This window comes from Didymosphaeria variabile, assembly GCF_027946475.1.
Source record: "Didymosphaeria variabile strain IMI 356815 chromosome Unknown scaffold_5, whole genome shotgun sequence".
Taxonomy (NCBI): Eukaryota; Fungi; Ascomycota; class Dothideomycetes; order Pleosporales; family Didymosphaeriaceae; genus Didymosphaeria; species Didymosphaeria variabile.
In genome coordinates, this window is record NW_026611624.1 from 1,225,780 (window position 1) to 1,238,937 (window position 13,158).

The window sequence follows — 13,158 nt, forward strand, 5'->3', positions numbered from 1 at the left end:
AAATTATTAGGATCGTTGTCAGTCATAGTTCAGCAACGTCTTTGCCCAATTGAAGTATACCCTGAGTCATTGCAACAGATCGCGTGTCTTGAATGTATGTTGATGGAGTAATAAGTTCCTGGAAGTTTCCGGCCACTTTTGGGGTCCAGATGTGGTTGACTTATGTCCTTACTCAAGTTCCATACTGTTTGACGACCATTAAACCACTATTTAGGAGTATGAGCCACAATGTGGATGCGCAAATACAGAAGAAACTACGTACATGTCCACAGATAGATGCGAGCAACCCTTCGCAAACCTATGACCGCACAGCACAGTCTAAGTGGCGTGCATCTAGCAAAATACGAAGTCAGGATACCCTGGAGCTTGTGAGATAGATCTTGCATCCTTCATCACCTAGTGACCCCAGAAGCGGTGGGAAGATCGGGCAAAAATATCCCCGATCAATGAGCTCCTACAAACCCTTCTTCAATACCCCGTCTATCAGTGTGTCGAACTTCTCCGCCATCCTTTTCCCACCAATGGCGCTTGGCTCCACCCTCTCCACGTAGTCTTCCTTTTTTGAACCGTCAAGCACCTCGTACAGCTCGCATGGTATCACCTCGGTCCCCTCAACCTTGACTTTGTTTGTGCCCAACTCAAACATCATCCTGATGGCCGCTTGTAACTTCTCGGGATCCCTGCTGTAACCCAAGCATCTCAACGCCGTATCACCCCACCCTCGTTGGCCATACTTCGCTTCCAGCGGGAAGTATATCATGCAGAGGATAATCGCGCGAGGCTTGGTTTTCGAACAGATTCGGTTGATGTAGTTTTCAGTCTGGGTTCCAAAGAGGTGCGCAAAGTAACTCAGTATCCACGCACTCCCCTGGTCTATAGAAGAGCGCGGCGTTAGCCAAGCAAGCGTGAGCATCCGCCAGATAGTTGAGAAAGTCGGCTTCATCGCGATGTCGTTGCAGCCCACGCTGACAATCAAAACGTCGTCTTTTTCAATGTGATCGCGTATGAACTCATCGTGAGGCAACAACGTGTTCTCTCTTTCGCGCAACATCGATGCCTCAACAGCTGTATTAATACAGGTGGCGCGGTCGCCCAGCAAGTAGTTCATCCAGAATGCGATGTCTGGCTTCGGTGTCGCACGCTCAAGCGTATGGTAGTATATCTCCGGTACCTCGACATCGAGAGGCTCGCCTCCAGGCCCAGAGCCGGGGACCCAATATTTATTATCGAGAGAGGAATCGCCTGCGAACCATACTAGAGGTTTGTCGGGTCGTTGTTGTCGCGTGATGCCATAAAATGTCTTTAAATCCTCGATTGGATGACCTTGGTATTGCATGTAGAATCTGGAAGGTTTGATTTGGCGCATAGTGGACGTGGTCGAGTGCTGACCTAGCTCGCGCCGGACCTGCGATGTTGGGGATGCGCAGCAAGATTACGTCAACGTTGTGTCGAAGAGGATTGTGCGAGAATAAAGATATGTTCATGAGTAGTGGGAAGAGGAGGTGTAGAACGAGCCGAGCCGAGCTCTATCGCGACACGTAAGCGTGTGTGGATGTTCGACAAGACTGCAGCGACTGTGTTCCGTGGACGTTGGTAGGCAGCCATCACTCATCACATCGTAGCACGCTAAGCCTTGTTTGTACCACGATCTCAGCTGCCGCAGCTTCCACATCTACACATGGGACATGTCCAATGCGCGGATTCCTGAAAAGTGCGATTGGAGGAAGTACTTCGTTACACATCAGGCTAAAGAAGGCGTCTTGGGTCCTGCCCGGACATTGCAATACCACGTGACTTGACTTCTCACTATCACCACAAAACTTTATGCGCTCAATATCTGACCCGTTGCAGTTGTGCCGGTATATCAAACATCTATTAGCTAGGTGCTCAAGCTCTTAGTGAAGAACAGGATTCGACGCCTTGAGGTTCTCAGCAGCACATGGTAGTGCCGTACGTTCTCTTTCTCTTCCAGCTTCGGGTCTTCACCAATCTCGTTGGTTGTAGGTTTACAAAATGCCTTAATCCTCGGTCGTCAGCTTGAGATAACGGTGTGCGACCTTCCACAGAGTTACCTAGGTAAGGTCGTCACTTCCCTGTTGAAACATACGTTAGTCGTACTTTTATAACACAGAGCGATGTATATTCAAAGGTGTAACTAAAACATCTTACATAGCAAAATTATGACAGGAGGCAAATGTAGAAACGTGGAGATCCTCTAGAGTTCCAACTCCCCCGATCCGTCACTGACCCCACGAAACCTCGTACGTGAGCGGCGTGATATATTCAATCAATAGTGCGACCTTGCTTGTGTCGCGCCAATTGCCTGCCATTATCAGCAAGTAACATATCCTGCATCTGCAGCCGTGCCTCCATGGCTGCGAACTGGTCTGCTAGATTCTTGTGTTCGACCATATTGCAGGCTGCCTTCTTCATCTGCTCCATCTCCCGAATATAGGACCACATCATTTGTTGAAGCTCTAGGACTTTGGCCTCGTTGTGCTTCGCTCGGGCTTGTGTGTCTACCATGCCATTGGCGAGAGCCTTCGCGATCTCTGCTGGGCCGTTGATCTTGAAGGTAGTGTCCCTTGTGGTGACGGCTGTAAGCCGCTGGAGAAGGGTGAGCTTTGCGCGAGCAGTCGAGTCGATGTTGATTGTGATTTGGAGATCTTGGTCGAGAGGCGGTCGAGGCTTGTGCGTGGCAGCGAAATCGATTGGCCGGATGACGACCGTGGAAATGTCGGTCATACCGAGTTTGGACTGTGGCAGAGCTTCTGTTTCGATACCGGCCAAAATGCCCGAGAATGTCGAGGGTGGCGTGGGAGAGAAGGAAGGCACTGTTTGAACAGCGCTGACGATACCCGAATACTTGGAAGCTACGGATGAAGACGAGCAACTTGAGTCTGTCCGAGGCGCAATATTCATGACCCTGAGGACTGGCTTCTCGGCCTGTAAGTCGTCATGATCTCGCGTCGGCTGATTGTGACCGAAGATAAGATCGTGACTCTGCTCTTTGAGGTGGGCATTGGTGGCCTGCAAGGCGGTAACGAGGTTCTCCAAATCTTCCTTCTCGAACGTCGCTTCAGTATACTTCGATTCCAACCATGTGCTAGCCTCCTCTAGCTGGTTGATGTAGGCTTCGCTCTCCCGGAGAAAATTCTGGAACGCTTGAGTGCTGTTATGCGGTTCATGCTGGCACACTACCCCTTGTTCGCCCTGGACTCGTATAGGTGCGCAAGCGGGAGCATCCGAAGACATTTCCACATCTTCTAACATCTGGCGGAGTTCCTGTTTGATTGCTTTGTTCTCCTGCTCGAGTGAAGGGAGTCGGACGTTACGCAAGCCGTTGAGCTCGGTCTGCAGTTCACCAGCGAGCTTTGCTTGAGCCTCCAGTTCTTCAATGCGATCGCAATTTTCGACCTGCGTGGAGAGTTCGTCGTTGACTTGTCGGTTCAACTCCAGTTCAGCTTGCACCTTGACGAGCCGCTCTGTGACATTGCCAGCTTCACGATCAGCTTGCTTTCGGCAAGCTTCACTAGCAGCGAGTTTCTCAGCATGTTCAGCGACATGCTTTCCAAGCTCGCTCTTCGCCTTTTTCGTTTCGCTCTGCGCTTTTTGAGTTTCCTTCAGCTGCTCTTCATATTTGGCCTTCCACGTTTCCGATTCATTCAGTAGATGCCGCGGCTTACGAGGTGCTGTAGGTGCTGTAGCGCGACTTGACGAAGTAAATCGAGGAACACGAAGGCGATTTTCTTGCCCTGGGCCCACCATGGACCGCTCAGCCTTCTGTACGGGTTGCCTAGTCGTTACTGTGGGCTTGCCACCTGGAGATGCGCTTCGAGACACGGAGGTAGATGATTTCGGTTTATTAGTGGAGGCCGCGTGTCGAAGTGCCTGACCTGCAGGATTCGTCGGACCTAGAACCTTCGAGTCAACCTTACCTTTGTTCGTGGCAGAAGCGATGGAAAGCCTGCCAAGGGGCGCCGATAAGGGCACAGTGTTCCCAGCAGGATGGCTAGAGCCAGGCATTGCTCGAAGCGAGTTGAGTGAAGTAGGTGACTCACTACAAGCGCGTGGAGGGATCTGGAGATCTAATTCAGTGTCCAGTGGGTGTTAAAAGGAATCCATGGGCATTGTTCAAATGTTGGTACACTATGGTTCGACAAAGCAGGTGCACGAATTTGCAAGGAATCAGAAATACCACAACAAAGACATTGTGCAGAGAGAATTTATTTCTCTGGTTGGTCGCGGCAAACGGTTCGTCGTATGGAAGCAACGAAGGTCTATAGAAATACATCTCAGTAGTTGTAAGATGCACTAAAAGAACGCTAGAGCGTCGAGAGGCCCGGTACAAACCTGCCCCAATCGTATCGTGTCATACGTCTTTGACGAAGCCGACCTCAATGACATGATCGCGGTCAACGTCCAAGCTAGCGATCTTTGTCCGTGTGTTCTCCCTAATGAACAAGAAGGCGCGGAGTAGAATCTTGCGAAACAAATTCGTCCCTGGCTTGACTTTCATCTGCTCCTTGCCAATAATGTACAGCACTTCGTGATTGAAGGCACGCTCCAGGGCCGTGAGCCTAGCAGTAGTGCTAGAGACGCTTGCAGTAGGAGTAGGTGCAGGCCTAGCACTCGGTTCAGAGGATGGTGGCTCTGAAGCGTCCTTTTCGGAAACGGCGACCTTTGCATTGACCTTGTTTACGTCGGCTCCATTGTTTGCATCGGTTGCGGTAGTGGACTTCCCTTCGCCTTCGCGGTCAAGCGCACGGGTGACGATATGGTTTCGGACTTTCTCAAAGATGAGTGAGGCCAGGTCCGGTGTAATGACTTCATCCATGTAGCCGTGTCGTACAACCAAGCGGTAGCAGTTTGTTAAGGCTAGTCGAGAGACATGATAGCGGTCTTCAAAGGCGACCGATGGTACCTCTAGCGGGCGAAGATGAAAGAACACGATGACTTCTGGTGCGGTAACAAGTTTGCGGATGAATTGGCTGAAGACGATTGGCGTTGTCTCGCCAGCTTTGTCGAAAAAGATGCCGAACCCTTCAATGGAGCTAAGCGACTTTCCGCCAAACTTCTCGGTAAGCTTAATTCGCCCGTCATCGAATGTTTTGACGAAATGCGTGGTCGGAAAGCGGTCTTCAGCCTCTGCGAACCATTGCTGCTCCTTCCCAAAGCGCCACAGTATGAAGATAGTGGCGATCAGGATGGAAAGCAGGATCGTGAACCAAGCACCATCCGGCACCTTGGTGAGGGCGGAAGACAGAAATGTTCCGTCCAAGCTTGCGATCGTAAGCCACGGCAGAAAGACGAAGTACGGTTTGATGCGCCAGACAAGGATCGCAACTAGCGTGACCATACAGGTGTCGAAGAACGTAACGAACATAACGCAAACACCGTAAGCGTTGCCGAGAGATGTGGTATTGTTGTAGATAGCGGCGACGACCACGGTGCCTACCATTAATAGCCAATTAACTGCGGGCACATAAAGCTGGCCATGATATGTTGTCGAAGTGTGTACGACCTTGATTTGAGGAAAATACGACAACTTCATTATCTGGGCGAGGAGCTGGAATATATGAGTACAACTTCGCAACTGAAGGACAATTTACTTACCTGGAACGTGGCAGTAATCATAGCTTGAGAAGCGACGATTGCAGCCAGGATAGCAATGACCAAAGAGGGATAGAGCCACCCGTGGGGAACGCAGTTATAGAAAGGGTTCGAATATGCGTCAGGGTTCTCGCTGATGAAAGCAGCTTGGCCAGAGTATGCTAGCAACAGACACGGATAAGCGTAACCAAGCCAGCTAATCTGCACCGCATGGCGACTGAAAGCTCCAATATCAGCAAAGAGCGCTTCGACGCCAGTAAAGCAAAGAAGTATGCCACCGAGACTTCGCCATCCTTCGTATTTATTGCGGGCGAGGTATTCAAATGCGTAGTACGGGTTGAAGGCTTTAAGAATGGTGTAATCGTGGCTAGGACGGTCAGTGTAATCCAGATCGAGTGTTCAGAGGTACTGACTTAGCCAAGTTGTATATTCCAAACCCAGCGTTGAATGCAAGCCAGACCATGACGATGGGCGAGAAAGCCATTGTGAGCTTAGAAATCCCAAGAGGCTGCAGGAGGAACAGCAAAATCAGAATAGCGCAGGTTATGCCGACAATGGTGGACTTCGTGATGTCCGGCTTGACTACACTTAGACCTTGAACAGCGCCCAAGACGGACTGCGCCGGAGTCAAAACACCATCAGCCATGACCATAGACACGGCGAAAACGCCAATAGTTTTCAGTAGCCGGCGGAAGAACTTGGTTCTCTCGATCGTCGAGCGGAAGGAGTTTTGCGATTTACTGAGCTCATTGGTCCTGAAACGTTCCATGCCTGCGTACACACGTCAGAAGGATGTATAGTAGTCCACATGTGGCACATACGAATCATGGTGGCTTCACGCGGGTCACGGTTCGCGATGTTCGCCTACGAGAAGTCAGCAAATCGTGGAGGGCGCCAGACCTAGATACATACATAGCGCGACAGCAACGAATACGTCGAGAATGTGCCTCCTTCGCCATCGTTGTCGGCACGAAGGATGATGATAACGTATTTAAACGTGACCATAAGAGTAAGGGACCAGATGATGAGTGAGAGTACACCCAGCAGGTTCGCCCTGTCTGGTGCTTCTGTGAACGTGCTAGAGAAGACATATAGTGGCGAGGTTCCAATGTCACCGTAGATGACACCGACACTTTGGTAAGCCAGCATGAGCACCTGAGCGAAGCTGAACGCCTGCGAATTATTAGCATGCTATACTTTTCATATACAGAGTATAAAAGCACCTGTCGACGCTTGTAGTCGCTTTCGTTCCGTAAGCCTGCGTCTTCATCTTCCGCAGCTTCCACAGTGCCTTCTTTGAAGATTTCAAACGAGCTTTTTCTTCCTAGAGAACGCGACCGCACGCGAAGCGGTACAACACCGCCGACATCGAGTTCCCTGTGTTGTCGCCTCGGAGGCTGATCGCCTGCAAATTGAATAGTCGTGTCCATGATGGGGGAAAACGAGGTTGAGAGGGTCCAGCAAACCGGTGTCCGTCAGACTTTCGCTTTATACTAGAATGTTATCTTGACGCGGCTGCAAATCGAGTACGCGATATCAAGCAGTAAATAAGCATGGGCCGCCGTGTATAGTTCCCGGTTGGCTGGCTAGGCACGGTGCTTATCGATTGGTTGACTTGGTTGAATGCGCGATTTTTGGGAGTTGTTTGGTGGAGGGGGTGGCTATGCGGCTGGATAGGGGAAAGCTCTACGCCATCGTCATGGTCCATTCCTTGCTGTACCTATGCGAGATTCTTTAACCCGAGCATCATGTCACTTGGAATTAGGAACAAGCAAGAAACAGAAGACGACAGGACCATAAGGTCTCTCCGGATGCTTGTTTGCAAGATTCCGCGCCATGATTGGAGCAGCGGTCGTCTCTGAGATCTAACAAAGCAAGGATCTACTAGACGTTATGCAGGTACTGCGGAGCGAGCTAGAGTGACGCATGCGATGGACTGTTGCAAAGCGGTACCGAAGATTCGTGAGGGATAAAAAACCCGCGACAAGTCTTTTCCACCGGGGTCCCATCCGCTTGCGACCGCAGCTGCAAGCTCGAGCTACCCTGTCATCTTTCGCAGTGGTGATCTCGCGAGGCGGGCATCTCCGTGCGGCGTGTACGGCACAGACATTGACTCGTAGGCTGAGAAGACACCGAAATCAATGCGTGGGATGAGATGCAGCTGCAGAAACGTGGGGAAGCACGATCACATGTCAGTTCTGACGCTAAGTGCATTTTGATTAGCACCCGTTCGGCCCCACTTCCTTGGTGCATATTAGAACTACTTTCCCATTTTCCTCGTTGCCTAACAATATTGACCCGACAATGACACCGCAGCCCGAAATCAGAGGTTTCAGTGCCGATTGAAAGAGTAAGCGTGAAGCTTCGCCGAACATTATGCACTGCGTGTACTTAGCAAAACCAATGACATCGCCCCTCAGCGGACCATTTATGGACAGCAAGAAGGTCTTTGTGCTCAATGCACTCGCTGGGCTTCTTCGAAAAACCATAAAAGCCTAGATTGATTGCTCGCATACTTTGAGAGGAGTTTGATGTGGTGAATCAAACCGCAACCAAAACCCTGCTGTGCAACAGCTTCACGAATGCAACGAAACCACTGGACGTATAGTGCGAAGATCATGCTGATTCTGCAAAGCCATCACAGGAGAACTCTATAATTTTCGGAGGCAGCAGAGCACTCGGGGCCCTTGAGAGTCTCTTCTGGTCATGACTTCAAGGCTGTGTCCCGAGGTACGTTTAATCACTGCTTGTGGGCTTCAATCTCCGACCATGCTTGATACACTAGACTCTCTGGGATGTAAAATATCAGATTCCCCATGTTGAGTCGGTCTCTGGGAAATTCGATCTGTCTGTTCTTCCTTTAGTAGAAGATGCGATGCCTAAGTCAACCAATACTAATCATATAAGAGAAAGTTCCTTGCAGTAGATGGAATCATTTCGCTCGTCGGTCTACCACGTTGAGGGTTCAGCTTGGATGATTTGCATCTTAGAATAACGCTTTCCTTGAGAAACACAAACATCCCGCTGGCTGTCAAACCATTAAGGAGATTGCGGCTCTATCAACTTATCGGCGTGGGCGGACTATCCTAATGATACGCCGCGCTTAGCTAGATTTGAGGTACGGGATAGGGTCCGCTCACGAAATACAAACTCCGTTCACTAGCACGGCCAAGCTCGTTGCATGATGCGATGTTACAGTTGATGTCAGTGGTCCGTGACGCGTTGGTCGTTCGCAAGCAGCTCGGTATCACGACTTCCTGTTGCGACTCTTTAGGAATCATTCAGGAGGAGACGATGGAGGAGGAGTAGACTTCGAGATGGTTACGCTTTATCCTCTGCGTACATCACTGTAGTATTCGCAGAAACACTCAATCTTCGTACAGGGCTTTCGAGAGTGTTGAGTTCACCTTTCGAGCCCCGAAGACAACTCTCGATTGGAGAAATCAGGCACCACTGTGTATAGCATGTTGGGTCAGCTGTAGAGCGGACGAAAGGGCTAAACCTTTCAAGAACCCCCCCTATTCTCGTATTGTCGACTCCTTTTACAGACACAGGTTCCTACATCACTGTGATCTAGGCGCGCATACTTGTCGCTTTGCCTCTGGCACGGTTCGGGAAAAAAACTTCTCTTCTGACTTGTCGCATACGATTCAATTGAGTCAGCACATGAGGACTTACCTTGAAGGGCAGGTTACCATGTTCTCAATCATATGATTCAATAGGTTCACAAAGCGTCTGAGGCTTCCAAGTTCGTTTGTCATCCGGGTCCTCACTCTTGAGGACGACTATTTTGCGGCGTTCGGCGGGACACTGCATAGCGAAGAGGAGGCATCGGCAATGCGCTTTGGCCAAAGATCTTCATATGGACAACCTCGCTAAGGCTCTGCTTTAGGAAGCCAAGTTAACGGTGCACCCAGATTTGCGCCAGCATGCGGTGCAGTACCTTACGCGTTAAGGAAGACTCGAAGTGGGTAGTTGAGGTCATGGATTGTCAGGTACAGGCATCAATAACAAGACATCCCTTGCTATCGCAATATGCGAAGTGGTTTGTGGTTCCATATTTAGTCGACGAGGATGTTCCATTGGGAAAGACCGACATGGATGGCGTTTTGGGACGCTTTGGACCGAAGCAGTTGAAGTACTAGCGCACGGGCCCCGACGAATCAGCAGCGATCGCGACCCTCCCCTTAGCAAAGGTGCCACCGCGACATCTGCACGACCTGCACGCCATCTTCATGCCATGACAATCGCCTGTGCCACCCAAAGGTCTCCCATTTATCCAGAAAAGCAAGCAACTCCTGCACGTAATGTCCTCCCAGCGATCGCTCGACTCGTCAAGGCGAGCAAGGCCCTCCAATATTTGGCGCCCCGATCGGGCCAAACGAACTGTTCAAGTTCACGGACTCCGCCCTACGAGCCCGTCTCCCGCAACAGTGCCGCCGCCCCGTGACGATCGCTACCGAAAATTCGGCGAATGTCTAAGCCCAAATGTTGTTGTGGGAATCGAAGTCCGATCAACGTCGTGCAGACGTGTGCGCCAGACGTGAGGCTAGTTTCGTCTGACGAAACAACTATCAAACCTCCGCTAGGGCATCCCCGTAGCGCACGCCTGCACCTATGCCCGTCGTTACACACAGGGCTGTCGACGCAATTTCGTTGGACGTCTTGGGGGACTAAATATGTGAGGGAGCCGCCCGCGAGCGGTTGCGATGTTGTTGCTGTTTGGAAAGGTAATTCATCGCGCGTTCTGCTTCTGGTAGGATATACACTCGTTTGTCAATCTTCTTCTTTTCTAGTTTTCTTCGATTCGCATACACTCGCTACTTAATTTTCCCATCACGTTTTTCATAATGCCCTCTATTCACTCTTTCCGTTTGGTCCTTATCTTCTCCCTCCTCCTACAGCTCGTGTTCGCAGAACAGAAATGCTACGCGCTCAATGGCACCCAACTAGGCGACGCATATGGACCCTGCAATCCTGATGCAAAGCATAGCGGTTGCTGTGCCATTCACCATTCGGCGGGATCAGTGGAACTCTGTCTGTCCAACGGTCTTTGCATGGCCACCAAAAACGAGTACATGGGCACGATATGGCAGACCGGGTGTACTGATCCCACCGGCAAGGACCCGTCGTGCCCGAAAATGTGTCCTGATAGTAAGTTTCCTTTTGTTTGCCATCATTCCGGAGGCGGGATGCTGATATCTCCTGTAGCTCGCGACAATTTCGGCAATGGCTCCATAGTCTCAGCATGGAACGTTCAGATGTGCGACTACGGAGCCTACTGTTGCCGCGCGGTGGGCGATCACAATAACTGCTGTACAAATACCACAGCGCCTCAGATCAAGACGAAGTTTGTCGGCGCATTCCAATTTGAGACATCTACATCCACCGAGTCTTCTACGTCCAGTCCCGCCTCTACGACTTCATCCCGGCCCAGCTCAACTTCAGCATCCCCGACCACTTCCCAGATAGGAGTCGTTGCTGCAGCCACCTCTTCCGTCAGCTCCCTCCCTACAGCCTCCAACGAATCAAGTACATGCGCAGCCGATAAGCACCAACTCAAAGTCGTCGGCGGTACTTTAGCTGCATTCTTCTGCGCCGCCATCGCAGGCCTATTAGCCGCCACATTCTTCCTCTTTAAGAAGGAGAAGAAGCAGCGTAAGTTGAAAGAGCACTACGAGGCACAGTTCGCAACTACCAGCTGGGGCGCTTACGGCGCTTCAAAGAGCACGGTTGTTGGGATGGCCTCAACTAGGGATTCATTGGACAAAGACGTGGAAGTTCGTTACATCGGAAGGCAAATCACATAAGAGACAGGTCGGGGTTGGAGAGTGTACGATATAATGATTCCTTCAGGAGCGCTTCGCCTGACGTTTTGACGCGTTTTCGAAAATCGTTAATGAGCAATGTATCTGGGGATGCGGGTTTGAGCGTACGACGCAAGCTGTCTGCACATAGCTTAATTCGAGGAATGCCGCTCATTCGATGTATTGGAACAATGGGGCCGGTGGCCTGATACTATCAGACACGCGACATTTTCGTCTTCCTTTACGTAGTGACTATGTGACGTTTCAACGTATCGAACCTGGTTGCGTATAGATGGTCACCCAGACACCTGATTTATCTATGTTCCAATTCCCATTGGATAGACCCGCTTCAAGACACGAGTGCTCTTCTCATCACGCAATCTGATAATGCTCTGCTAGTTGTTTCTCAGGCCCGCTTCAATTCAAGCAACAGCTCCTCAATCCTCTTGTAATCGTCATTTAAATCGTTCGGCCCCAGCTTCCATTGTAACAAATTTTGTTTGGCTTTCTGGCCCCAAGCAAGGGCCTCCGGATGTCTCCCAAGGCCAGCATACACATAAGCCATCCGCTCCAGATCCTCTGTTACGAGCACCTCCAGACCTTCCGTTTCGCTGATGTCAAAGATTTCGTTCTCCCACTGCATGACTCGTTCTGCGTCATAGGTTTCCGCATTCAGACTTTCCAACGTCTTGTGTAGCTCCGCAAAGCGCTCGCGCCGCCAGTCACTTTCCGAAATCTTGTATATCCCGGATGCGCACAGATTGCATGTGCATTTGAACCCCCAATTATCGCGGTACAGCTTCTGTCGCTCGGCGTACTTGAGGTCGACCTTGCCGTACGAGATGGTAATCTCCTGTCCAGGCTCAATATCCCTCAGCGCTCGAATCTCCATCAACAGCGTCCGTGGGATAAATTTTGCATTTGCGTTTGGTTGACAAGCATGGTTAATCCTTGAAACTTGGGGGAAGAGACAAAGATACTCATCGCCTACGCCTCCGTCGTTGAATTGACATGAGAAAGAGTTCGTCTTCAGTATAGCGTCCAGCCCTGTGGTCCCGGTAGGTTTATCGAGCGCCATGATTGTGTTGTAATCCTCTGCCATGAGCATTCCTGCCGCGGTTTCAAGCAACTCAGAACCTTCAGAGGGCGTAACATACATGGGCAGTCGCGCACTCGAAACGATCGCGGGCGAGTCGAGCATGATCAAGTCGCCCTTTGAGATGCGCTGTTTGGCGAGGACACCTTTACCTTTTCCCCGTATATTCTGGACGTCGTATAAGTCTTCTTGTAAGGACCGCGAAGCATTCAGAGAGGATTCTTCCGTTTCTGAAAAGTACTCTTCCTCATCCAAAGAGTGCTCAGGTGCTTTGAGCACACCATCGGCAGCTTCCGGTGTGCTGATGATACTGAGGCCACGATTGTTGCGATAAGATAAAAGCGTGTGTGCGCAATATGTTTTTGAAGTTCCTTTGAAGCATTTAGGCCGCGATGACCACCCAGAATTTCTTCTCAGCCAATCGTTCGTTGGTGTGCATACAGTGTTTTGCTGATGGGGAAAATGTGCAGGATTTTGACAGTGTAAAGTGCCTCTCGTATTGGCGCAGAGGCCGAGGGGGCTGCACAGCAGCAACAGATGTGTCGACCTCATTTAGTTTTGGTTGGGATGGCAGTCGTATTACACTCAGGCAAAAATATGTGTTCATCTTGGTGGTGGTCGTAGCTGTGACAGATCTGAAAC

General features: G+C 50.6%; 5 protein-coding genes across 5 annotated transcripts; 1 reads left to right on the forward strand and 4 right to left on the reverse strand.

The window, feature by feature from the left end:
- Window positions 1-454: 454 nt before the first annotated feature.
- Window positions 455-1,366, reverse strand: N0V89_006857 (uncharacterized protein; the record flags this gene model as incomplete). The annotated part of the gene is made up of 1 exon (XM_056215623.1): window positions 455-1,366. One exon carries the CDS (start codon window positions 1,364-1,366, stop codon window positions 455-457), a length of 912 nt encoding a protein of 303 aa, XP_056069870.1.
- Window positions 1,367-2,283: 917 nt separating this feature from the next.
- On the reverse strand, window positions 2,284-4,026 carry N0V89_006858 (uncharacterized protein; the record flags this gene model as incomplete). Its single annotated transcript, XM_056215624.1, has 1 exon — window positions 2,284-4,026. One exon carries the CDS (start codon window positions 4,024-4,026, stop codon window positions 2,284-2,286), a length of 1,743 nt encoding a protein of 580 aa, XP_056069871.1.
- Window positions 4,027-4,372: 346 nt separating this feature from the next.
- On the reverse strand, window positions 4,373-7,043 carry N0V89_006859 (uncharacterized protein; the record flags this gene model as incomplete). The annotated part of the gene is made up of 6 exons (XM_056215625.1): window positions 4,373-5,569; window positions 5,617-5,980; window positions 6,027-6,384; window positions 6,435-6,477; window positions 6,526-6,786; window positions 6,837-7,043. 6 exons carry the CDS (start codon window positions 7,041-7,043, stop codon window positions 4,373-4,375), a joined length of 2,430 nt encoding a protein of 809 aa, XP_056069872.1.
- Window positions 7,044-10,463: 3,420 nt separating this feature from the next.
- On the forward strand, window positions 10,464-11,423 carry N0V89_006860 (uncharacterized protein; the record flags this gene model as incomplete). Its single annotated transcript, XM_056215626.1, has 2 exons — window positions 10,464-10,767; window positions 10,945-11,423. The coding sequence occupies 2 exons, from the start codon at window positions 10,464-10,466 to the stop codon at window positions 11,421-11,423; spliced, it is 783 nt and encodes a 260-aa protein (XP_056069873.1).
- Window positions 11,424-11,826: 403 nt separating this feature from the next.
- N0V89_006861 (uncharacterized protein) lies at window positions 11,827-13,068 on the reverse strand (the record flags this gene model as incomplete). The annotated part of the gene is made up of 2 exons (XM_056215627.1): window positions 11,827-12,817; window positions 13,064-13,068. The coding sequence occupies 2 exons, from the start codon at window positions 13,066-13,068 to the stop codon at window positions 11,827-11,829; spliced, it is 996 nt and encodes a 331-aa protein (XP_056069874.1).
- Between the last annotated feature and the right edge of the window lie 90 nt (window positions 13,069-13,158).